The 25243-nt window shown below is 40.2% G+C and overlaps 1 protein-coding gene across 4 annotated transcripts in view; it reads left to right on the top strand.

Annotated features, from left to right (window-relative positions):
* The window catches only part of LOC124113269 (intersectin-1-like), a 67161-nt gene that overhangs the window by 39035 nt on the left and 2883 nt on the right, over positions 1-25243 (top strand). For 3 of the 4 annotated variants that reach the window (XM_046473560.2, XM_046473562.2, XM_046473558.2), the window contains 11 exons: positions 12900-12985; positions 13512-13618; positions 14477-14552; positions 14720-14827; positions 15574-15672; positions 16406-16573; positions 17851-17922; positions 18945-19088; positions 19554-19678; positions 20258-20340; positions 21295-21378. In XM_046473560.2, the coding sequence (XP_046329516.2) occupies positions 12900-12985; positions 13512-13618; positions 14477-14552; positions 14720-14827; positions 15574-15672; positions 16406-16573; positions 17851-17922; positions 18945-19088; positions 19554-19678; positions 20258-20340; positions 21295-21378 (1152 nt within the window). Of the gene's footprint in view, positions 1-12899; positions 12986-13511; positions 13619-14476; positions 14553-14719; positions 14828-15573; positions 15673-16405; positions 16574-17850; positions 17923-18944; positions 19089-19553; positions 19679-20257; positions 20341-21294; positions 21379-23171; positions 23250-25243 lie in introns of all 4 variants that reach the window. The other variant, XM_046473559.2, reaches the window with a different exon arrangement.

Genomic DNA, 25243 nt, shown 5'->3' with positions numbered 1-25243 from the left:
AGGGTTTTAGTTATGCCTCATCCTAGTTGTGTGTTTTTACTGATTTAATACTCACGGGTTCTTGTGCATATCAACATAGAATAGACACGTGGCTCAGTGGCCCTGCGTGGGTTTTGTATGACCCTCAAGAAACACTACACAATCTGTATGTAGTTCCCTACTTGATATACACTACACATTTTATGTGTATTTCCCAACTTGATATACACTTGATATTGAAATAGCCTATATCTGAATCCTGGACGTTACTGTGTAATAGTTAGTAGATATTTATATGAGGGCAGGTAACCATGGTTACCTGTGTACTATGTTAACCAGCCTGATTACTAGTATATTTAATGTGTTGTAGAAACTTTTGTACATGTTCCTGGTATTAGAAGGGTAAACAATACATTTTTCCCAGCAATTAACCCGCTGAGTGATAATACATGGGCAGGTTATCAAAAGTAAGGGATCCCCACTCGCCTTAATGGTGTTGTCTGCACGAGGTAGATTGCTTTGGGGGAGTGGGGGGTGCCTGGTTCCTTGTTCCTTCTATTTATGTATTATGGGTCCCTTGTCAGTGGCATCTGAACAAGGCGCCTTCCACGTTATGTATGCAACATGATGACAATACCGAGATAGGTTGATAGTTCGTGATGAGTAGCTAGAGATTAGTGTGGTGCTGACCGTTTCATATTCTAGGGGAGCCTGGTTATTTTGTTCTAAATATTTAATAATAATTTGTTACGGAAAATACTGTGAATACATCAATTTGTCTCGGGTTTAAAAAAAGGCAATTGTTTTGTTGGACATGGTGAATGTACTGAAAGAAATTTGATGTTTGTGGCCTCTTTTGTGGACAAATAGTGTATATCTTGAAGCAGTGACCGAAAAAATATTCTGTCTCTAAAGAAAATTAATCTCAAGGCAGGGCTTTGTCAAGACCTGCTCAGAGGCCAATATTCAGTCCCAAGTCTGCAGCAAGGCAGGGTTTATCTAGAGCTGCGCAGAGGCTGATATTCAGCCCCAAGAATAGAAATAGGGTGGAAGGCAGCTGGTGCTGTTCCCAAACTGGATGTTAGTAATAAAATGCTAGTTACAGATTGTTTCTTGTTATTTTAATTATTCACAATTTCAAGATCAAAGGTCGTTTCACACATTCAACTATGTATGCAGTATTGTTATCTTTCTAGGATTAACAGAAATAGCAGAAACAGTATATACATAACGGCTGAGAATCACCAGATAGATAAACATGGCAAACCTATAAGCCAATGAAAATAGTTGTCACCCCGTTGCCGTTGGCTTTAGACCACGCCCCCAAATAGGTTCTTTTTGGAAGCCAACATTTAAACACTTTCTACGAATATTATGAATGTTTCTCTTTCAGAAATTGACTAAATATTAGGAAAATTAAGTATTAAGGAATATTTTATTAAAAATTGACAATCTTCTTTTTCACTTTACTTTCCCTTTAATGCAGTTTTACATTATTGCATTGAATGTAAAGATAAAATACCTCATAATTTACGAAAATCATTTATTTTTAAAAATCACAATTTTGACCAAAATTATCATGATAATGATTCCCCACTTTGCCTGACAAGTGCATTAGTTTGAAATCCTACATAAATCCCTGCAAGAATATGAAATGGCCGGCCCCTAAGTTCTGATGACATGTAGATGAATAGTAGAGTGTGAAGAACACTTCTGTGTGGAGACTGGACTGTGCCTTATTTTGTGAACCAGTAGTCGCAGCTTGCAGTAGGAAGAGCACAGGATGACGGGGCACATAGAGCTAGGTGTAGTAATGTGGCACACAGGAGCTGGGACTTCTAGTTCAGAAAATACTGTCATTCAAGCAGGAGATGTAGTTCATGATGAACTTGCGTTGTCATGAAGTAGTTGGTGACATTTTAGAGTACGTGACATTGATGGCAATACACTTAAGGGTCATAGTATGATCTGTAGCCTGAACATAGCCCACAAGAACAATGTAGATTAGAAGGAGAGTTGTGTTTGCAAGACTCACATAAGCTCTTGCAATTGAATAAAGTTATAGAGAGATTAATGCTATCATCAAGTTTAGCTTTTCTAATGCCAGTATGTGTTTTTGTCTGCAAATTGTGAAATGTCCTTAACCGTAATATATTCACATACATCATTTCAATCTCTTGTGACAACTTCACTTTTTCTGTGAAATGTTTAGGAGTATTTCCAGATTGTTACATTATTCATCCTTTTGCAAACCCATCCAAATGTCTTTGCTGAATACAGCGTACATCTCTCAACACTTTCTAGGGATGCATAAGTTTTCCTTGAACAGGTCTGGCTATATCACATGTTCGTGTAGTTTATGGAAGTACTTGATGATATATGGTCATATGTTAGCGTAGCTTTCAGAGGTACTTGATGATATAGGACAATATGTTAGTCTATGTTGGCAGGCACTTAGTGATGTAGGTCTAGTCTCATGAAGCCCTGATAACTTTAGGTTTAGATTAAGAGTGATTTACAGATAGGTGTGTCTTTACCAGTAATTCCACATTTCTAGATAGAACATTGTAGGATGACAGGTAGATGTTCCTGACTCTGTTCCTGGTATATGAAAGACAGGTTGATGTTCCTGCCTTTGTTCTGGTTTATAAGGGGCAGGTAGATGTTCCTGACTCTATTCCTGGTATATGAAAGACAGGTAGATGTTCCTGCCTCTGTTCCTGGTATATGAAAGACAGGTAGATGTTCCTGCCTTTGTTCCTGGTATATAAAAGACAGGTAGATGTTCCTGCCTCTGTTCCTGGTATATGAAAGACAGGTAGATGTTCCTGCCTCTGTTCTGGTTTATAAGGGACAGGTAGATGTTCCTGACTCTATTCCTGGTATATGAAAGACAGGTAGATGTTCCTGCCTCTGTTCCTGGTATATGAAAGACAGGTAGATGTTCCTGCCTCTGTTCTGGTTTATAAGGGACAGGTAGATGTTCCTGACTCTGTTTCTGGTATATAGAAGAGAACAATTAGGGGCTGCCCACACAACATATATGCAATTTCAAGTCAGTTTATCTTTATGTTTTCCATTATTTACACTTGTTTCGAATGAACTTCATTTGTTTTATTTGTTTCTGTAGATGTTGTCAAAGTGTTAGCTCTTGGTTGGTGAAAAATTGTAAGAATGATTGCGTTTACTTTTTATGTATGAAATAATGAAGATCTCGAAACTCTGTTGAAACCCTACCTGATGAACAAGCTGTGTGTCCAGCAAGAAGTGATATGGTCATGTAGGCTTTAAGAGGTGTATGTTCTGGTATCATGTTGTAATCAATATCATTACGCCGCTTGTGGAGTACTTTATCAGCCAGTGTCTGCACCAATAAATAATCTCAGGATTTGTTCCACAACCTCTTTTATCACTCTTTCTTTCCTCTCTATCCTAACACAACCCATGACTATCCAGATTAGGCAGCAGCACCCATTGTAACACTGAATAGGTTTGCACTCCCACAGACTTGGGAATTGTGCCACTGACCCCGTGAATGAGAACAATAATTAGCAGCATTCTCGGACTGTTTCAAAGTGGAAAGTTTCCTTGATAACCTGTTTGAAAGTAAATAGAATTTTACCTTACACTGATTTACTATGGTGGGGAATGATAAAAAATACATGAAGGAAGAAAACTGATTTTGTTCAGTACAAAGAAATAATGATGTCAACATTTGCCTGTAATGCATTTCAAAGGAAAACTTTCAGGGTAGTCTACTGTGTAGTGATGAGAGAAGGAGGTGACGTTGTTGTTGGACATATTATTTATCTGGTCACAAGTTTTCTCAATCTTGAAAATATTGTACAAGGAAAATCAAATTACTTAATTAAAACACTTAAACAAGTACATTGGGGAAAGGTGTTTGTACTGATATCTGAAGTCTGTATATCATGTTCATCAATCCTTTCGCTATTTTTCCCTCAAGAAAATATTAAAATCAAATCAAGTACGAGAATATGATCCATCCTTGCCAACTAACTTATTACAAAAATGGCATTGATACATATGGCCCAGCAATAGTTGCATTTTATCTATACTACTCAAAAAAGGTAAAGAACACCCCATGTTTTCATTTGACAACAGTTAAACAATCATGATTAACTATAGCCACATGAAAATATTGGATGTTCTTTAACTTCTTTTGAGTAAATATATTATAGCAGTGGCAGATCATGTGATGAGCATTTTGGAAAAGAAATAAAGAAACATTTGAATTATATTTGATGTGATATGTAGTATGTGCCGGCTAATCTAGTAGATCTATATAATCATGTACCGCTGGAACAACCATGTCTTGTGTCATCTTGCGATGTTCACCTCAGCAAGGCTTTACATTGGTTCCTAGATACCTAGTTAACCTTTACATTTTACACCTGTACGGTACTCGACATACTTACTCATGTACTCCATAGAGCTAGAGCCAAATCTAAGTGATCTTGTAATAGTTTATCAAATCAATACTTGCCGCTATACAGATGATTTGAAGGGAGTTTGCTTTATGTAGAATGTGTATTGCATTATTATTGTTTCTGGACATGTGTTTGATTCCTGAGATTGTTTTGTTTAACAATAAACTTGTTATGTGTTATACTTTGTTAACATGGTTGTATTTCTTTTAGAGTCTTCTGTGTGACATTTTGTTACAGGTGCAGTGATAGATACTATGATAAATTTGGATTTTTTCTGTTTAAAAACCATTTCCACAGTTTACACACTTTGAGAAATATTGTATATAGGCTTGATCACTCCAGAAAAGTGCATGTCATTAATACATATTTTAAATTCTAGTGCATCAGATATAAGTGTTTTCATGATCAATATAGTACACCTATGAATATAGTATAATTCAGCTGATACAGATCAGCTGAGAGACGATAGTGACATCCTATATGTACAGATCAGCTGAGAGGCGATAGTGACATCCTATATGTACAGATCAGCTGAGAGGCAATAGTGACATCCTATATGTACAGATCAACTGAGAGGCGATAGTGACATCCTATATGTACAGATCAGCTGAGAGGCGATAGTGACATCCTATATGTACAGATCAGCTGAGAGGCGATAGTGACATCCTATATGTACAGATCAGCTGAGAGGCGATAGTGACATCCTATATGTACAGATCAACTGAGAGGCGATAGTGACATCCTATATGTACAGATCAGCTGAGAGACGATAGTGACATCCTATATGTACAGATCAGCTGAGAGGTGATAGTGACATCCTATATGTACAGATCAACTGAGAGACGATAGTGACATCCTATATGTACAGATCAACTGAGAGACGATAGTGACATCCTATATGTGCAGATCAGCTGAGAGACGATAGTGACATCCTATATGTACAGATCAACTTAGGGACGATAGTGACATCCTATATGTACAGATCAGCTGAGAGACGATAGTGACATCCTATATGTACAGATCAGCTGAGAGGCGATAGTGACATCCTATATGTACAGATCAGCTGAGAGACGATAGTGACATCCTATATGTACAGATCAGCTGAGAGACGATAGTGACATCCTATATGTACAGATCAGCTGAGAGGCAATAGTGACATCCTATATGTACAGATCAGCTGAGAGGCGATAGTGACATCCTATATGTACAGATCAACTGAGAGACGATAGTGACATCCAATATGTACAGATCAACTGAGAGGCAAGAGTGAGGTCCCACATGATACAGATCAGCTGAGAGACGATAGTGACATCCTATATGTACAGATCAACTGAGAGACGATAGTGACATCCTATATGTACAGATCAACTGAGAGGCAAGAGTGAGGTCCCACATGATACAGATCAGCTGAGAGGCGATAGTGACATCCTATATGTACAGATCAACTGAGAGGCAAGAGTGAGGTCCCACATGATACAGATCAGCTGAGAGGCGATAGTGACATCCTATATGTACAGATCAACTGAGAGACAATAGTGACATCCTATATGTACAGATCAACTCAGAGACGATAGTGACATCCTATATGTACAGATCAGCTGAGAGACGATAGTGACATCCTATATGTACAGATCACCTTAGGGACGATAGTGACATCCTATATGTAGAGATCAGCTATCGAGGCAGTAGTGAAGCCCTAGAGCTCTAGGCTGTGTCGGGGTTCAGTCGTGGGTGTTGTATAGAGAGGGGCCTAATCAAAATGTAATGCTTGGTTGACTGGGTGACATTTAGAAGGAATCAATGAGAAAGTCTTCACTGTATCTGCGAGATAGGCTCACTATCTGTAGCTGGCCTGCTTGTGATGGCTGGGAACTGGCTCTTGTTCAATGGTAGGTGGGGCCTGCAGGTTGCCATTACAGCTTGCTGATTATTTTCACATGAGAAATTTACAAAAAATCATTTTCTGTGTGTAGAATCAAAGACAATGTTAGAGTCAATTTATCCTCGTCATTCATAATGGTATTATTGGAAACTCTTCAATGAATGTATTTCTCATTATTGATTACAACCCCTATGTGTCATATTTATAAGAAGACATTGGTACTGATTACTTGATGAAATATGTTTTGATTTTGTGTTACAAAGAAGACACTTTCCCTTGCCCCAGAGTCTGGTAGGTGTGAAACTGAATGATTTTATAGCTAAAATGGATAGAATTATCATTAAACCGCCCGCATGTTATCAGAAATCAGTGGGCCACTGTAACTTGATAATGCCCTCATATTGCTTGACGACGGGCCATTATCATACCCATTGTTAGGTGATGTCATAGGATAGGGATAGGTGTTTCCTTATTTGTAAAAGTGGGACAGTGACATTCGTGTTGATTGCAGTAAATGTTTCAAAACCGATATTATTATTGTTTCTTTATATTTGATAACAAATTCAATCCATTTCAGCTATAATAACGGTAATGCTGTTTTTCAGGGCATTATCAATTGCAGAAGCCCTCGGTCTTTTCAACTGCCCTTCTTAGTCAGTCTGTTAATGGAAGACCTCAGGCTTCTGCAAATGATACTGCCTTGAAAAATAGCATTACCGTTACAATAGCCATGCTGTAAGCAGCAGAAGACGCCACCACTTGTCCAAGACAAGTAACAATTTGTAAGGTAGTTTTTTTCCCTGAAGCAGACTAGTCTAAAGTAAATAGTGGACTAGTAGTATTTAACTTGGTGTCTACCACTGAGGATATATGCAGATGCAGCACATATGACTGTACCAATGTTGTAAGCCTTGCAGTTTCCAACATATTTGCAAGCCACATTCTATGATGATTAGGCTGTTGGTATAAGGAGGCAATTATGGAGCAATTATTGAACCTGTGACTGCTACAGCTCCGGCTCATATGTCTGCACGACTCTTTGATACAGTGGAGGGAATAAAGTCTTATATCATAGAGGACACCATGTAACATTCTATACGTCGTCTTTTATGTTATTGTATGGTTTCTGCTTTTATGTTATCTAATAGGTTCTGTTGGGCATTTTTAAATATGCTTCCGATATTTAACAGCAGATTAAATTGCTATGGCATAAACACATTGAATAACTGTTATATGATCTCACTGATTATCACTCTGTCATATCTGTTATCATATACCCACAAATGTAATTTACAGTTCACAAATATAGCTTTATTTATCAGTCAGCTGAAACATTGGTTTTCCTACAGGAAATCTGAACTTAAATCTGAATGTTATTTAATCAACAGAAGAGTTTAATCTCTTGAATATTTGAATAGCCTAATATTTTAAAGATTATCTATTTTCAACACTTCTGTATCGTGTTGAACGGTTTGTTGGAAGCATACAGACCTTTTGAACGGGGCTGTATTTATGACTATTTACAATGTCCTTACGACACTGATATGGGTCAGATTATAGTGGGGCTCAAGTAGTTACTTCCAAAGTGCAGCAGTAGCAGCCGGTACAGGGACAGTCAGTCAGCCACTGCTGTGTGTAGGACCAGGCTACTTTCAACTAACATGGGTAGGTCCCTCTACACAACAGCTTCATTTATTCTCTCCATCTTCGGCTTATACTTTGCATTAGGAAAATTGGAGGATTTTATAAATTTGTCTTACTCAATGTGATAGGAATAATTCTTGACTGAAATGTATGTACAATGGACAGGATGTATATTGTATGGCCAAATCACTGCTAATATTATCTCAAACCAACATGTGTAGGTCCTTCTACACAACAATTTCATGTCCCTTATTGGTCTTATACTTAGCATTAGGAAAATTGGAGGATTTTATAAATTTGTCTTAATGAATTTGATAGGAATAATTCTTGACTGAAATGTATGTACAATGGACAGGATGTTATTGTATGGCCAAATCACTGCTAATGTTATCTCAAATATATGAACATGATGAATTGGGTATTTATTGATTCATACCTGCATCATTATTGATGTGTTCATTGTTCACAGTTCAGGGTGTCCTAGGGTACTTGGGGTTTGTTTCAGTAGTAATTGGTTCTAAACATTGCTTTATATTAAATTTTGACACAAAGGTTATGAGTAGGACCCCATGACTTTCATGCCTAATTTTGAACACTGGTATTGATTCCTCTCCCAAACATATGTTTACTAATTGAACAGAGCCAAGTCAGCATAACAATGTGTCCTCTCCATTCCTGACATTCCGGCAACTGCTGTAGTGTGTATTTCCTCCTTGAGTCCACTGCTTCCTACTGATCAACTGCAGGCAGGAACTCGGCGTGTTATACACTGGCCATTCTATTCTACTAGTCATAAGCATTTCTTTTGTGTTTTCATTCATTCCACACTCCCAGAAATACAAGCTTTTGATGATGATCATAAGTGTCTCTTATGTTATGTGTAAAGTTTTGATATAGGGAATCTCACCCGAGTGTCTTTTGATATCAAATATATCAACACTAGTTGATAAAAGTGGAAAAATTCCGAGGCTTGCCGAGGATTTTTGCCACTTTTATCAACAAGTGTTGATATATTTTATATCAATAGACACGAGGATGAGATTTTATTTATCATCCAACATCATTCTTTCAACTTTTTCAATTTGTAGGCAGTAATTAGCAGTGTCTTCAGTGTAAAAAGTACTGAAAACAGCTTCAGTAGCAGAGCCATTAGTGATGTCATTTGATTGTGATGTCATGGTAACCAGTGGCGTCACAATGGTCTGCAAAGCATTTTGATGTAATTTCATTGCAGCGATATCTACAGTGTAGATATCGCTTGATCTCATCCAAGCATATCTTCTTGGGAGCCAGCTTTGGATGATAAATTATATTTACATGGAATTACAATTAAGAGATGTTGAACAAGACTCTGTGCAGCTTTCCTTATTGTTAGGTTGAGATATTCATGACTGTCCTGAATCCTGCATGTTACTATTGATTATGTTTTAATAATCCTTCAAGTTGGGAGCAAACAATTACTTAAAAGAATGATATGTGAGAATATTGACATGATTATTCCAGGGAATGAAATGAATATGGTGCAAGTACATGTTTGTAAGATAAGAAGCAAGGAAATATCTAGTGTGCTTGTGTTCTTTCAGCATGATTAATGCAGACATATGCAAGTTCACCCTGTTATCTTGAATATCAGAATATTGTAGTCAGGCTGGTAATTAATCATTCAGTCATTGAAATCCTACTGCTGAGGTTCAGTCACTGAAATCTGCGTGCCATCAATCAAATGCTAATTTTAGAAACCAGGAAGGAACCTGCGGAAATACACGGATATTTGAAACATTGCCTGCTTCAACACTGAATGCAGGCCAGCAAACTTAACATACACCCATCCCATTACAAATGCAGTTCAAAAGTCCAATTGCAAACATCACGTCTAAGGCCTAATACTAGTGTTTTAGATATTGAATTTCAGACTGATGAACTTAACTCATATAAGCACCTTTCTAAAGTCAAATATCATAGTTTATGTTCCAAGTTGAGCCATGTCCTAAATGGATTCTCTGTGTCTGGTGCTGATTGATGGCATAGGATTATGAACGTTTTTGTATTCTGTAGCTGAAATTTTGTTTCTTCATCATTGATCGAATAAAGGTCACATTGAACCTGATCAGTTCAGAATGTTTGAACAATAGCATTGACTATGATTTTATCCTTTTGTATGTTGTAAGACGTAACAGGGATACTTTCACTGATTGACTTGACCAAGAACTGGTCATCCTTGCCTTCCTACCTTTTTCAATAGTTTCTCATTACACTGATATCACTCACTGTTAGTCCAGGTGTATGTAGCCCACAGCTGCTGTAGACTCCATTTTGTAATCAGGGAGCACTGCCAGGCATGGCTTCTGTCAGTTATGGCATTGTCTCCATGTTTCCTTACTGTTACCAATGTCTCTCTTCCCTGTCCTCTGTCTATAATGTGCTGTCTCACTTGTCCTCTGTTGACTATGAACCAATGTCCTCTGTCTACATAGAGACAGTGTCCACTGTCCTGTGTTTAGAAAACCAGTGTCACATGGCCTGTCACATGTTAAATGTACCTATGTCTCCTGTCTTGTGTCCCTATGATACATGTGTAATGTCCTCCTAGATGGCCTACCTTCCCAGTCCCAGTCCCAGTCCCAGTCCCAGTCCGATGTCCTCAGTGCTTTGTCCCTCGTCCTATGTCCTCTGTTCCTTGTCCCGTGTTCCAGGACTTCTCTCTTACGTTCCTTGTCCTCTGTCCCCAGTCCTATGTTCTTTGTTCTTTGTTCCAGGTCCTCTGTTTCCCTTACATGTCCTCTGTCTCCTGTACTATCTCACCTGTCCTATGTCCTCTGTGCTTTGTCCCTCGTCCTATGTCCTATGTCCCCTGTCCCATTTCCTCCGCCCCATGTTCCAGGCCTTCTCTCTCATGTTCCCTGTCCCCAGTCGTACATTCTTTGTCCCATGTCCTCTGTTCCCCCGTCCTATGATCTGTCCCATGCCCTCTGTCCCTAACTCCCATCCTCTCCCCCATCCTATGTGTATGTGGATGTGTGTACAACACTGTAGCCCCCTCCCACACTGCATGATAATACTCAGTACTGTGGACGGATGATGACATGTTCATAGGGATTATCCAAATAAACAATCATTATGCAAACCAGGAGTGTCTGTGTTATTACTCCACCCCAGTGGACATGGATGGCAAGGGTAGGAATGTGACACGGTGCATGGAATGACATGCACGTTAATCACATTTTTTTACAATAAACATATGCATATGAAAATGAACAACACCCAGAGTGCAATGGGAAACTAGATCATTTACGATAAGCTTAAAATACAACGGTACTGTTTCCCAGAAATATCTTACAAATAAAAAAACATTAGGATGTTGGTGAGACATATCGTCAGTACTTCATGGTGTTGGAGGAATCACCTGTGAATAGATAAGCCGATATGTCTATTTCACATCGAGTCATGAAATCAGGCCTTGTTTAACTCAAGGAAGTCAATGTTTCCAATAGACGGTCGTAAGGCTTTAGTACATGTTGCGCGAGGAATATTGCCGTGTGATGTAACCAGAGTGCTCATTGGCCCAGGCATGTGCTGGAACCAAGTCATGGCTTGATTCATTGATTAAAAATTGCTACCTGATACTACACTGTTTTATGTATTCACATGTTATGGAAAAAACATAATTTATACAATCGTGGAAAGAATTGACAATGGGTAAGATTTCAAATCATTATCAAAATAAGTTCTTTAACACGTAATATCTGCAAAATAAACAAAATACTAGGGCTGAATATATTCAGTGATTGATTTGTTTAAGAAATCTAAAACCATTCATGATGAGATGCACAGCACAGCACTATTTCATACTCCACAAATATGTGTGTCAACCACTTCACCGACTACTCAAGTGTTAAGCAAGCAATAGGCGTGCTAGTTTTACTTACAAATGGTATGCAGAATAGTAAAGCTGGAAGTGTAAGGTAGAGCATAATTAGCACCATGATGAAAGCTGGCCGACTGGTAGCTTCCACATCACTGTAGCAGTATACCAGCTATAACACTGGACTCGATCCACAATGCGTTTGTAGTTTTACAACAGTCGTAAGACCATAGTCCGAAATTATTCCCCCTTATTCTCTAACTTGTAACATTTAGGTTAAGACAAGGAACCCTTGACTGTCATGCTTACTTTTGAAAAACTGTGCTAAACAATTGTGTTACGATGGTCATAGAGCTACATGCACTTTGTGGATCGGGCCCCAGATCATGAAGAACCAGGATCCACATGAACAAGACAGCTTTGGGACTGTTGCAAGTCTGTTATGGTATAGGAGTAACAATAGTCTCACGCAAAGAGCATTCTTTGGGCCCAGATCATTAACTTTGGTCGGGAATGTGAGCATTGCCCACAAACAATTGATGGTTTCACCCGTTTATACTCCACTTCAATATGGCATGGCCAGAGTGAACATATTTCTGTGGGCCCAGATCACTATCTTTGGTCGGGAGTGTGATCATCACCAACAAACAATTGATGGTTTCACCTGACCATACTCCCCTTCAATATGGCATGGACTGTGTGATGTCACCGAGCATAAAGCTTATGAGGTGAAATGGGTTTAACATTGTGTTCAAGATTATTGCACTTATATAGAAGTGCATGCACATTTGTCTGGATGTGTGGCTGCTTCTAAGAGTCTTGATTAATGCTGTTTTTTAGTGGTAGCACATTGAGACAACTGTACCACTTTCTACAACTCAACAGTTTAAGTAACAATTGAGTAATCAACAGTTCAAGACACATAGCACTACACGTATTACATAATTTCCAGGAGGGAAAACAACTGGGTACAATGTGGAGCCCAATAAAAACAAAATAGCCCTGTGATATACAAGATTCATATTCAATGTTCTGTTAAGGCTATATCTATCAGCCCCTGACACTGAATATTCTGTTACAGCTGAGGACAAGCACCGACAGAACTACATCAATGAGCTCATCAGCACGGAGGAGTCCTACATGGCGGACATGTCCATTGTGTCCGAGGTCAGTATGAAATCATTGACATACATTTAAGCCTAGAAAGTCTCTGTTCTAGTGAAAGAAGACATTGTGTATGCAGGCAGGCTTAGTTGAACGGGAATATTATCTTTCCGTCCATCCTTCTGTCTCTCACGTTTTAATTCCCGAGCATAACACCAAGATCGTTCAATACATTTTGTTCACTGAGAATAACTGAAAGACCATTTTTATTTTCCAGTTTTCCTGACAAGAAATTGTACTTAGCTTCATATTAGGTTAAAGTTTGTTTCCAGAGCATAACTCAATATTTTTTTATCAAATTTTGAAGTATGTCCTTGAAAATAGATATGTCAAAAGTAAAACTTCATAGACACCAAAAATGGTAAACGACAATACAAATCATTGACATCATTCAGCGCAATAATCCAATAAAAGCCCCGCCCATTCTGTTATCAGCCAATCAGGAGACAGTATTCCATTAGTGGGCTAATTATTTTTGTAAATGCAAATGAAAGTCATGGAATCACTGCAATTTACTTCCTTACTGCAGGCCTTCATCCAGCCGCTGCAGAACTCCAAGGTTCTGACGGATGAGGAGCTACACAACGTCTTCGTCAACTGGCGCGAACTGATCGTCTGTAATATGAAGTTACTCAAGTAAGTCCATACATGATGTAAGGTGTGATTGCGATTGCAATGATTATGTACTAGGGTGAAAATGATGTCATGGCCAATGGAAATCTAAGTAGGTACAAAATTATAAAACCATATCTTAGGTCCCACCAGACACTAGCCTAACACCATGTTTCTTTAAATTATCTATGTACATGGGAGCAATGGCAAAACGTTTTCGCATAAGTTGGCATGGAAGCAAAACTTACTTTGAAAAGAAATGGTTTGAGCAACATTTGGAAAAGCTGTCGGTAGGTTAGTCCAGACAAAGTTTGTCATCCTACACCTTTTTATATAGGAGAAAATAGCGGGGAAAAGTTCCAGCAGGCCCAAACTGTCCAGGCCAGCATTTTTACCAATTGGACTAGTCTGTCAGTTACCCCTTGCCATGACAGCCTTTATAGTCATTGTTTTGGCTGTCAAGGCGAGAGCAAGGTATCAACAGCATTTGAAAGAAGGGACGATGTCTTTTAATGGACGATTTAAAAAGGTGTCCTACACGATGTTTCCTTTTATCTCTTTTTCACAGAATCTTTTGCAGCAATTATTTTTAATACACTATAGATATTTGTACCAAATTAAGGATGAAGTGTTACATAATTGGAAGTCTGCATAAGTCAGGTGCGCTAAGGAGCCTTGTGGCTCTATGGTTGCGTACCCCATTGCTTCAGGAGTGAGGATGTCAATTGTTGGTAGTGTTTCAAACTGCAGCGAAGCCCAAGCTTTTGTCAACTGACAAAAAAAACCCAGACAGCTTCTGGGCAATTGGGGTCCAAAATAAACTTAATAAATAAATTCATGTCATCTGCTGCATAATTTGACGATGTATGATGTTTGTTGCAGTGGGTTGAAGGTTCGGAAGAAGATGTCAGGGAAAGGCAAGCCAATTTCAATGATAGGAGATCTTCTATGTGAAAATGTAAGTTTCATAGATATTTCATACATCAGTGTAAATCAATGGTAAATTATGATGAAAATAACGGTAAATTCACTGCCCATTACACCAGATTTTGCCACGATGTGTAAGGCAGTGTGTACATGAACATGGTGTGTGGCGTGATCATGGTGATGCTGTGTGTGTTTCAGCTTCCCCACATGACCGTCTACGTCCGATTCTGCAGCTGCCAGCTGTCTGCAGCCGCTCTCATACAGAGGAAGACGGAACACAGCCCTGAGTTTGTGGAGACTCACAAGGTGACGTCAGGCGACACATCGCCCTATCTCAACACGTGTCTGTGATGGTGTATAATACATGATGAAACAGAGGACAGTGTTGTGTAGAGTAATATTTCCATAACAAACTTTAAAGGGCACTGGAATGCAGAATTTCATCTGTTAGGCATTCCAGAAACCTGGGATACTGGGTTTGAATATTGGTATGCTCTGATTGTGTTTCAAGGTATGTCAGCCCCAACCTGTGCTCATGGAATTTCGCAAAATTTGTAAACATCTAAGACCTGCATCACTACGGGGCATAAGTCTTGTGGCTAACACAAACCTGGGGCCCTTTCCACAAATCTATGATGATTCTTGAATACTTCCATACTTGAACATAGGCCCATGATAGTTAATAGTGCTAAAGGCTGTGAAGATCCGGGGTAGAATAGGTCTTCAGCAACCCATGCTTGCTGTAAAAGGCAACTATGCCTGTTGTAAGAGGCGACTAACTGGATCGGGTGGTCAGGCTCGCTGACTTGGTTGATGCATGTCATCAATCCCAATTGAGTGGATCCATGCTCATGTTGTCAATCACTGTAATGTCTGGTCCAGACTTGATTACTTACAGACCGCCATCATATAGCTGGAATATTGCTGAGTGAGGCGTTAAACAACAAACAAATAATAGTGCTAACATTACTTGTCTCATTGAATCCTGTTGGGGAGGTGAGCTCCAGTACCTTGGTCCTCTATTTCTGACTTTCCTTCACCTATGTCTTCAGAGGTGTCTACATGATCCCAGGACAAAGAACATGCCTCTCAGTAGCTTCCTGTTGAAGCCTATGCAGAGAATAACAAAATACCCCCTCATGATCAAGGAGGTAAGTGCCGCCAGCAATGCAGGTACTGGTCTGATAGGGGAGGGTTGGGTCACCTGGTGGCAAAGTGTTGGCTCATCAGGCCAAGTACAGGGTTCTGTTCACCATGGGTTCACTATTTAACATAGATTTTGATAAGTGATGGTTAGGTCACCTGGCGGTTAAGTGTTGGCTCACCAGGCCAAGTACAGGGTTCTGTTCACCATGGGTTCACCGTTTAACATAGATTTTGATTTAGGATGTCTGGGAAAATTGGTGGTTAAAGTGTTGGCTTGTTACTATGCATATGGTGTACATGTATTCAGAGACCCGTGAAAATCTGGGGTAGAGTAGGTCTTCAGCAACCCATGCTTGTCGCAACAGGCGACTATGCTTGTCGTAAAAGGCAACTAGTGGGATCAGGTGGTCAGGCTTGCTAACTTGGTTGATGCATGTCATCGTATCCCAATTGCATGGATCGATGCTCATGATGTCAATCACTGGATTGTCTGGTCTAGACTTGATTATTTACAAACCACCGTAATATAGCTGGAATATTGCTGAGTGAGACGTTAAAAAATAAACAAAACATATGTTCAGAATATTTTATGATGACATACATTGACCTGCTAAACAGTTGTGAAACATCAGGTGAGAAAGGCCACAAATAGATTTATCTGAAAATTTGATACTCTGTGCTTACAACTAAGAAATATTTCAGCAATCTTTTATGAAATATTTTTCTGCATTCATACAGATCATAAAGTACACCCCTCCTGAACACCCTGACCACCAGAATCTGGTGGATGCTCTGGCCAAGGCGGAGGAGTTGTGTACGCAGGTCAACGAGGGCGTTCGGGAGAAGGAAAACTCTGAGAGGTTGGAATGGTTGCAGAATCACGTCCACTGTGACGGCCTGTCTGAAGTGAGTGGGAATATTTTTGTTTGTTTGTTTGTGCTTTAATGCTGCACTCAGCAATATTCGAGCAATATGAAGGCATTTTGTAAAAAATCACACATGGACTAGACAATCCTGTGATCGACATCATGAGATATGATGACATGCATCAACTACCGGGCGGTAAGTCACGGTGTCATACCAAAAGATGGTACTTGTTGTTACCCTGCCTGGCATTTGACATTAAGGGGCTGAAACAAGGACTGGTTGGAACGTAGTCCGTATATTGTATCCGAGTGGGGTATTCATCTTAAACTGCGTCATGGTATCTCAGTGAGCATCAGTCCTGCCTAGTACAAGCAGCGACACACACACCACACACACACCACACACACACACGTGCATGCATATAAATGCAATAATCTTGAACGCAACACTAAACACTTCACCTTATCTCACCTTTCATAATTGTTATGTGAACAGGAGGCAATATTTTGCGTCTGGTAAAACCCAGAGATACTGTTTGTATGCCAACACTTCCAAGAAATCAGTCTTGTTCAGTTCCAACTTGGGCACTCAGAATGTCCCTATCAAATGTTGAGTAGTATATATGGGAAGTGATTGCTCTCATCCCTTGATCATTCTGTTGGTGTGTTCTTGTCCAGTGTGTCAAGCCAGTGCAGGAGAGAGAGGTCAGACGGTAATAAACATGCAAGGAAGCTATGCATGCTCCAATCTCATTAAAATAAAATCTTAGTTCTCGCTACCGCTAAACAAAGATCTGAGGACACCTCATTACGGGTCACGTCAGACCGACCTGGCACAAACTTTGACCGACCAATGGAATGACTGACAAGAAGTCGACATTAGCCAATCAGAAGGCAGCTTTCTCGTGCTTTACGGCACTAATTTCAAATTGGCGGCTACGGTTTGAAACATATTTTGTCAAATTCTCGATTAAAAATTTGAATCCTGAACAAAAGAACAATCTTGAATGGCTAATAGATGGTCTAGATTGCATAGATTCAGTCGTTAAGTCCGTAACTATCGTTCGGAATACCCCGTATTAAAGTTTTCGAGGTTGCATGATTAGAAATTAAATTCCAACTGTCACTTTCAGGATCTGGTAAGCAACGCTCTGATTGGCCGGATGAAAGGTCGTTCTGAAGTAACACCTAATGGGATGTCCTCAGATCGTTGTTTTGTGGTAGCGAGAACTAAGATCTGATTTTAATGAGATTGTGCATGCTCCTGTAGTAAATGTATTTGCAAATATCTGTCAAAAGTATTCTGTTTTCTTTCAGAGAATAATATTTAATGGAGTTACAAACTGCCTAGGAAGACGGCGTCTTGTACACTCTGGTATCCTTTACAAAGTAAGTTCTTGGAAAACCTTTTTAAGAAACTGATCAGAATGCTTTCTTTGCGATTTGTGGCCAAGTCAAGTGTTGGCCTCCGTGATTGTGTATATTTTCTGTCCTTCAACAGTCCTACATTGCCATTGTATGTTTGGAGTTGAAGACACAACGCAGTGTATTGTAGAAACATCCAATACTCTTCCCATCTGTGGTTTCATTGCGTGATGAACAGCGCGGGGGACAGAGTGTCTGGTCTGATGTGCGTCCTCAGGAAGACAGTGAGATGCATAACTTAACTGTAAAAATGTAAATGTAGCATAGAGATTGTTGTTATGCATTCTTCTGATGCATTCCCTTATCCTACATGTGTAGTTCTACTGTCATGTGCAACCAGTATTCATGAAACATACAAAATACATGTCCAGTAGACGTGTTAAAATATATATAAATATTTTTCCTCAACCTCAGCTGTAATGTGCTGTCTGAAAGTGGATTAAAAAAACCGATCTCCACAGACCAAGAGTAACCCCTTTTCCTACACAGATAAAGAGTAACACCCCTTTCCCTCCACAGACAAATAACACCCTCTTCCTCCCTGACGAATCGTAACCCCCTCTTCCTCTCTGACAAATCGTAACACCCTCTTCCTCCCTGATAAATAGTAACACCCTGTTCTCCCTGACAAATCGTAACCCCCTCTTCTCTTCCTCCCTGACAAATAGTAACACCCTGTTCCTCCCTGACAAATCGTAACACCCTCTTCCCCCCTGATAAATAGGAACACCCTGTTCCTCCCTGACAAATAGTAACACCCCTCTCCTCTTCCTCCCAGACAAATAGTAACACCCTCTTCCTTCCTGACAAATCGTAACACCCTCTTCCTCTCTGACAAATCGTAACACCCTCTTCCCCCCTGATAAATAGGAACACCCTGTTCCTCCCTGACAAATAGTAACACCCCTCTCCTCTTCCTCCCAGACAAATAGGAACACCCTGTTCCTCCCTGACAAATAGTAACACCCCTCTTCTCTTCCTCCCAGACCAAGAGTAACAAGGAGCTGTTGTGTTTCCTCTTCAATGACTTCATGCTGCTCACACTGCCGTCCCGGCCGCTGGGCAGCAACTCCTCGCTCCGCTACATCTGTGATCCCAAGTCTACACTCAACTTTAAAATGTACAAAACGGTACGTAGTCCCCCCCTCGATTACAGATGTACACACGTCAAGGTATGTTTGTTGGTCACTGTAGGAGAATGCATTACCCGGCCGACCGTGAAGAACTGTCAGTTTGAAGTCAGGTGATGTTATGAGTCATAGTACCTGATAAATCACATTACCAGGTGCTACATCAGCAATACATTTTCAGATGACCTGCTCAATACAGTTTCCTACACACAGTCCAACGATAACTAGATGTCGACACACATATTTATAGTATTGAAGATAACAAACTCATCCTGTTCACCAGTGATTGCTTGAAGGTTCAACAAATAGTTCTCAGCTAACACTAACACTAACACTGAAACAACCCAGATGAAAAACACTTGCGGTGATGTTGCGTTAACATATCCCATGATTTCGCGTTAACATATCCATGTTTGCTGTGTCAATGCAATCGTCCATATGTAATCGTGTTCCTTTCTTCCCCAGCCTATAGTGTTGAACGAGGCAATCCTCATCAAGTCGACTGACGCAGACAGCGACCCCTGCCAGTTCCAGATCAGATATGACTTCGACCGAGTTCTCAATCTCAAGGCAGTCAATGAAACAGAAAAGTAAATATGCTATCTGTGTTAATTTTGAGGCCTGTCACCACTGTACATAACTAACCTGTGCTGTGTGCTGTGTTCGGCTAAGGGAGACAACTCCAAATTGGTTATACTACACAGATGAATGAGTCATCCGTCACCACACACCCATAACCTGCAGGAAGATGTGCATATGTCTTCATGTACTTCGGTCAAAGAATCCCTCAGGAATAAATTTTAACTTTACATATATTTTGCCTTTAAAAAATATACCAAAGATACAGTTAAATGTGTTCAGAAATAGCATCTAGAATATATATGATATATCGGGGAAGTATACGTGAACATTACACAATGAGTATACAATTCTTTTAGCCATGCCCGTTTGCACTTAGACGGAACCCAGTCACAAAAATGGCCACGGGAGGGCACTAGTCGCTATGTGGCTTGTCGCGGAATAACACAAGTTAGTCACGAATGATGAATGAGTGTGATGGCTTACCATCACACTGTAGATGGTACACACTGTAGATGACTGTAACGTTGTTGATGCATCATGTCCTTGTATATCTCTCTCTTATTAATGATTGTGTGTCAATCTTTCAGGGATCTCTGGATTCGGGAGATTGAAGGAGCATCCAGGCAGTATCTAGACACAGAAAAGAAGAAGAAGGAGCGCCAACACTCAAGTAAGTCTACACTTCTCACTCTCAGTGTACCTTGGGAAATCACAGTATGGGGATGCAGCAATGTTATGATGATGTTGATGATGATGTTGATATGATCAACATGTTTGAAGTATACATTGTGCATCAATTACTACCGAGCATGAGCCTTTAGTATAAACTATTTCTGTGGCCTAGTGGATGGAGCATCTGGCCAGAGAACAGAAGGTCGGTGATTTGATACCTGGCCGTGTCATACCAAAAGATGTTAAACACTTGTTGGTGCTTGGCATTAAGAGGCTAAAACAAGGACTGGTCGGCTCGGAGTCAGTATACTGTGTCTGTGTGGGATAACCATGTTAAACTGTGGCATGGTATCTCAGTGGCCTAGCACTATGAAACCAGCATAAGTCCTAACAGCCACACATACATAACAAATGTGCATGCATGTCACTATATAAGTGCAATAATCTTGATTGTGACGTTTAACCCCATTTCACCTCACCCAATTAGTGTAATTAGTTCATATTGACAATTGTGGATCAGCCAGGGGTTATGAAGTTTGTGTAGGAAGTCCAGATGGGGTAGTAAGTGTTTTTTTGTATTGTTAATTAATTCCATGTTATATTTCAAAGTTTAGTTCTAAACATTCCTTGAAAGCTCCATACCTATTCATTATGATACTGACACTTGCTCAATATTGCCTTGCTCTCGACCATATGGTGGCATATATTTTCTTTATGTAAGTTCACTATGAAATAATTGCTCACATTAAGTATTGAATTATATATATGCAGCTTAATATCTAAACAAGCATTATTTAACAATGATAACTCTGTTCTAACCTCATTTTCTCTAACACACTTTGAAGCATGATATAATTGATATCAACCGTGATATTTAAGAGAATCCTAATGTCTTTTACATCATATTGCTTGAATCTTCATCTGATTATCTGAACACTCTCTATGACAATAGTAGCTCAACTTCGCTCCCGCCCAGTCGGACGCCTGCTTGTCATCATCCTAGAGGGCATCGGCCTCAAGTCCACGAGTGACGGTGGTAAGGCTGCAGCATGGACGTGTTTCATTTCAGTGACAGCATGGCATCCTCCTCATCGTACCCGACAGCTGTTGCATGGCTAGCAGTTCCTTTCATTTTCAGTTGTAGCAGAAGCACGTCAGATTTAGTTCAAACCCCAATGGACAAATAACCTTCTGACAGAGCTGTGAATGAAAGTGTTGCACACTGGTCAACCATTAATATATAGATGGCATGTTTTTCATATCAGTCTAGTTGGTCTGTTATAACTTGACTTCTTGAAACTTTCTTGCTATGACCTATGTCTTGGTATGAGGCTTGCATGGGTACTGGCTACTACATGCTTACATCTATATATAAGCTTAGGAAACATGTTTGTTCATTGGGTTGTATTAATACCAGATTTTATTTTTGTTTCCTGTATGATGTATTTTCACACTGGTGCTCCTCTGTCTGTCAACACTTCAGTGCTGTAGCATGTCCAGACCCATCATAGGGCCACTTATCCACTCTCACCATTCACCATGAATCTGAGGTCGAAAACTAACCTTTGACCCCAACCTTTGACTCGTTTCAAACAATCAGCTTTTGACCCCATTCATTTTAAACATGCAGCCATTGACCCCAGTGAGAACGAAACTGTTCATCATAAACGAACGGCCATTGACCCTAGAGAGAACAATAGTGTTCATCTAAAACAATCGGCCATTGACCCCCAAAAGAACGAAACTTATTTATCTAAAACAATCGGCCATTGACCGCTGAAAGAATGAAACTGTTCATATAAAACGATCAGCCATGGTCCCCAGAGAGACGAAACTGTTCATCTTATACAGTCGGCCATAGACACCAGAGACTTAAGAGAGAACAAAAAACTGTTCATGTTAATCAAGAGAACTGGTAACATTAGATTTCCCATAAATTTATAGTCTGACATACATAATACAAACTGAATAACTCGACAGTGAATGTTGGTTGTTAATAATTGTTAAATTTGCATGGACTGACAAATGACTCCAGCCTAGCCCCCCTTAATAATGTCCTTTATCTTGAAATATATATTCTGTATAAAAACAGTTTTATTTCATGAATTATTAGAGGAGCATTTGGATTGGCTACTATGTTACACCAGATGTTTTCAATCGCTGCATGTTTTCTAGGGGAGTGATTGAGTGATATATCTTAATGTCCCCATACCAAAGATTCCACTAGGGGCATAAGGCTGTGTTGGAAGCTGTGAGTCCCAGACAACTGAGGCAGGAAGAGACGACAGATAGAGGAGTGTCAGTATGGTAGCTAGGTTACAGGTCTCAGTTCACATCACGCCATCAGAGAGCGCTACCACCTAGCAGCCTTATATGGTGTTGTCATATCATCTGTACCTGCACATCAGTGGCTAATGTTATGTCGGAAACTTAACAAGAAATAGAACATTGTTTATCCAAGGCTGTTTTCAAATTGTGACACTCTTGATAGCCTTTGATTGATTTAATTCAAATCATTCTTGCAAAATTCCTGGCTAAGATCATTAATCAAATATTTACAGAGACTTTAAGATTTGGGTCTTTTGGGTTGTTAAATCACCATAAAGTCTCTGATGGACAGAACAAATTGCCACAGAACAAACTATTCTCATTTCATAGTATTCATCCGTACTCCATGTCTGTGGTCTCACGTTAACAATGTCCGACCTGACAGTGCATATTGGTGTGTGGTGCCATGTGATGTGACCGCCCAACCCTGCTGGGTGTGCCCGGCCCGCCCCCTCCTCCCTTGTATAACATTGCATGACCTGTCTGTCATCTGTACATCAGTGCGCAAGTCCCCTGGGGTTGGCAGGCTGCTCGTCGTCATACAGGAAGCTGTTAACCTCCGAGCCAGCGACAGTAATGGTAGGACCATCTCAGCAAAGACTTACCACATCCAATCTCCACTAGGTCAAAGGTTACAGGTTGACATATGTCATAGGCATATATGGCACTCAAATGTTACACTTGACACATCCTGTTCATGACAGCAAGCATTCTTGGGGAACAGTAAGGGTGCAAGATCAGATTTGCATGTTCTAACAGAGAACTTTTCATCTTCACATGTACATTTAATCAGGAGCGACTCACAGAGCCCTGATTCTGCTCAAGATCCTAGAGCACTATGTGAAGGTGACACAGTGTTGCCCTTCTGACACATGCTGGCACTTTGCATCTTATACTTCGCATCCCAGCATCACAGATTCACCCCGATTCCTGTGTTCTGGTAAACATCTGAGAGCTGCATCTGTTCAGGCTTTCCTCCCACATCTAGCTCCCATTCTGTGATATAATTAAAATACTGTTCAAGGTGTTATACCCATGACTCGCTCACTTGTAGGTTATTCCTTGCATCAAAATGATTTTGTGTAGAGACAGATTCTTTTGTGGTATGTTGTCTGTTTTAGTTTTCCCAGAGGGATAAATGCCATATTTGAGAATTTTTTGACCCAGTGTCAAATATATGACATTAAAAAATCCAACAAAATATACCATGGAAATCTGATCTTACACTTTTATAAAAATTATAGACCATTTTATATATGAAACTTGCATGACCTTGTGGTGCCTGGTGACATTCACTTCTCTGCTAAGTGTGACCTGATGTGTTGTGCTCAAAGTGAGTAGTATGTGCCTGGTACACTGTAGGGCCTTCACCTCTGTACTAAGCATGACCTGATGGATGGAGTGTCTCCATGTAGAATACCTGATACACTGTAGTGGGCAGACCTTGCTGTTCCTGGTACACTGTAGGTCCTTCACCTCTGTACTAAGCATGACCTGATGTGTGGAGTGTCTCCGTGTAGTATACCTGATACACTGTAGGTGGCAGACCTTGCTGTCCACTTGCTCATGTACGTCTGTGCACCATTGTTCAGTTGTAGAGAGAAACATGAAGTAACAATTCAATGACATTATTCTTTGTAACTTCACTTTTCATTCTATGAACCATAAGAGAAGAAAGCAAGTACAGATAAAATAAATTTGAATTATTCGCTTTAAAAGTCATTGTTCATTGTCACACATAAATATGCAAGAAGTAAAGGAACTCCTGATTCTCTTGCTATAGTTTTATTACTGTCATGGTATGTGTTTGCTACTTGTGAACTCGAGATACATGTATTACTTGTATCACTAGCTGGGTGTACCTTCTGTCTCATGGTGTACAATCCCATTCAGCTCGTAAAGTCCTGTATACCCTGCTAGTGACACATGTGACCTACAGTATGACCCTGCTAGTGACACATGTGACCTACAGTATGACCCTGCTAGTGACACATGGGACCTACAGTATGGCACTGCTAGTGACACATGTAACCTACAGTATGACCCTGCTAGTGACACATGTACCCTACGGTATGACCCTGCTAGTGACACATGTAAGCTACAGTATGACCCTGCTAGTGACACATGTAACCTACGGTAGGACCCTGCTAGTGACACATGTAACCTACGGTAGGACCCTGCCAGTGACACATGTAACCTACGGTATGACCCGGCTAGTGACACATGTAACCTATGGTATGACCCTGCCAGTGACACATGTAACCTACGGTATGACCCGGCTAGTGACACATGTAACCTATGGTATGACCCTGCCAGTGACACATGTAACCTATGGTATGACCCTGCTAGTGACACATGTAACCTACGGTAGGACCCTGCTAGTGACACATGTAACCTATGGTATGACCCTGCCAGTGACACATGTAACCTACGGTATGACCCTGCTAGTGACACATGTAACCTACGGTATGACCCGGCTAGTGACACATGTAACCTATGGTATGACCCTGCCAGTGACACATGTAACCTACGGTATGACCCTGCCAGTGACACATGTAAGCTACGGTATGACT

Source organism: Haliotis rufescens, unplaced genomic scaffold, assembly GCF_023055435.1.
Source record: "Haliotis rufescens isolate VD_foot unplaced genomic scaffold, xgHalRufe1.0.p SCAF_5, whole genome shotgun sequence".
NCBI classification, from domain to species: domain Eukaryota; kingdom Metazoa; phylum Mollusca; class Gastropoda; order Lepetellida; family Haliotidae; genus Haliotis; species Haliotis rufescens.
Note: the sequence above shows the minus strand (reverse complement) of the source record. Positions and strands in the feature narration are given on the sequence as shown.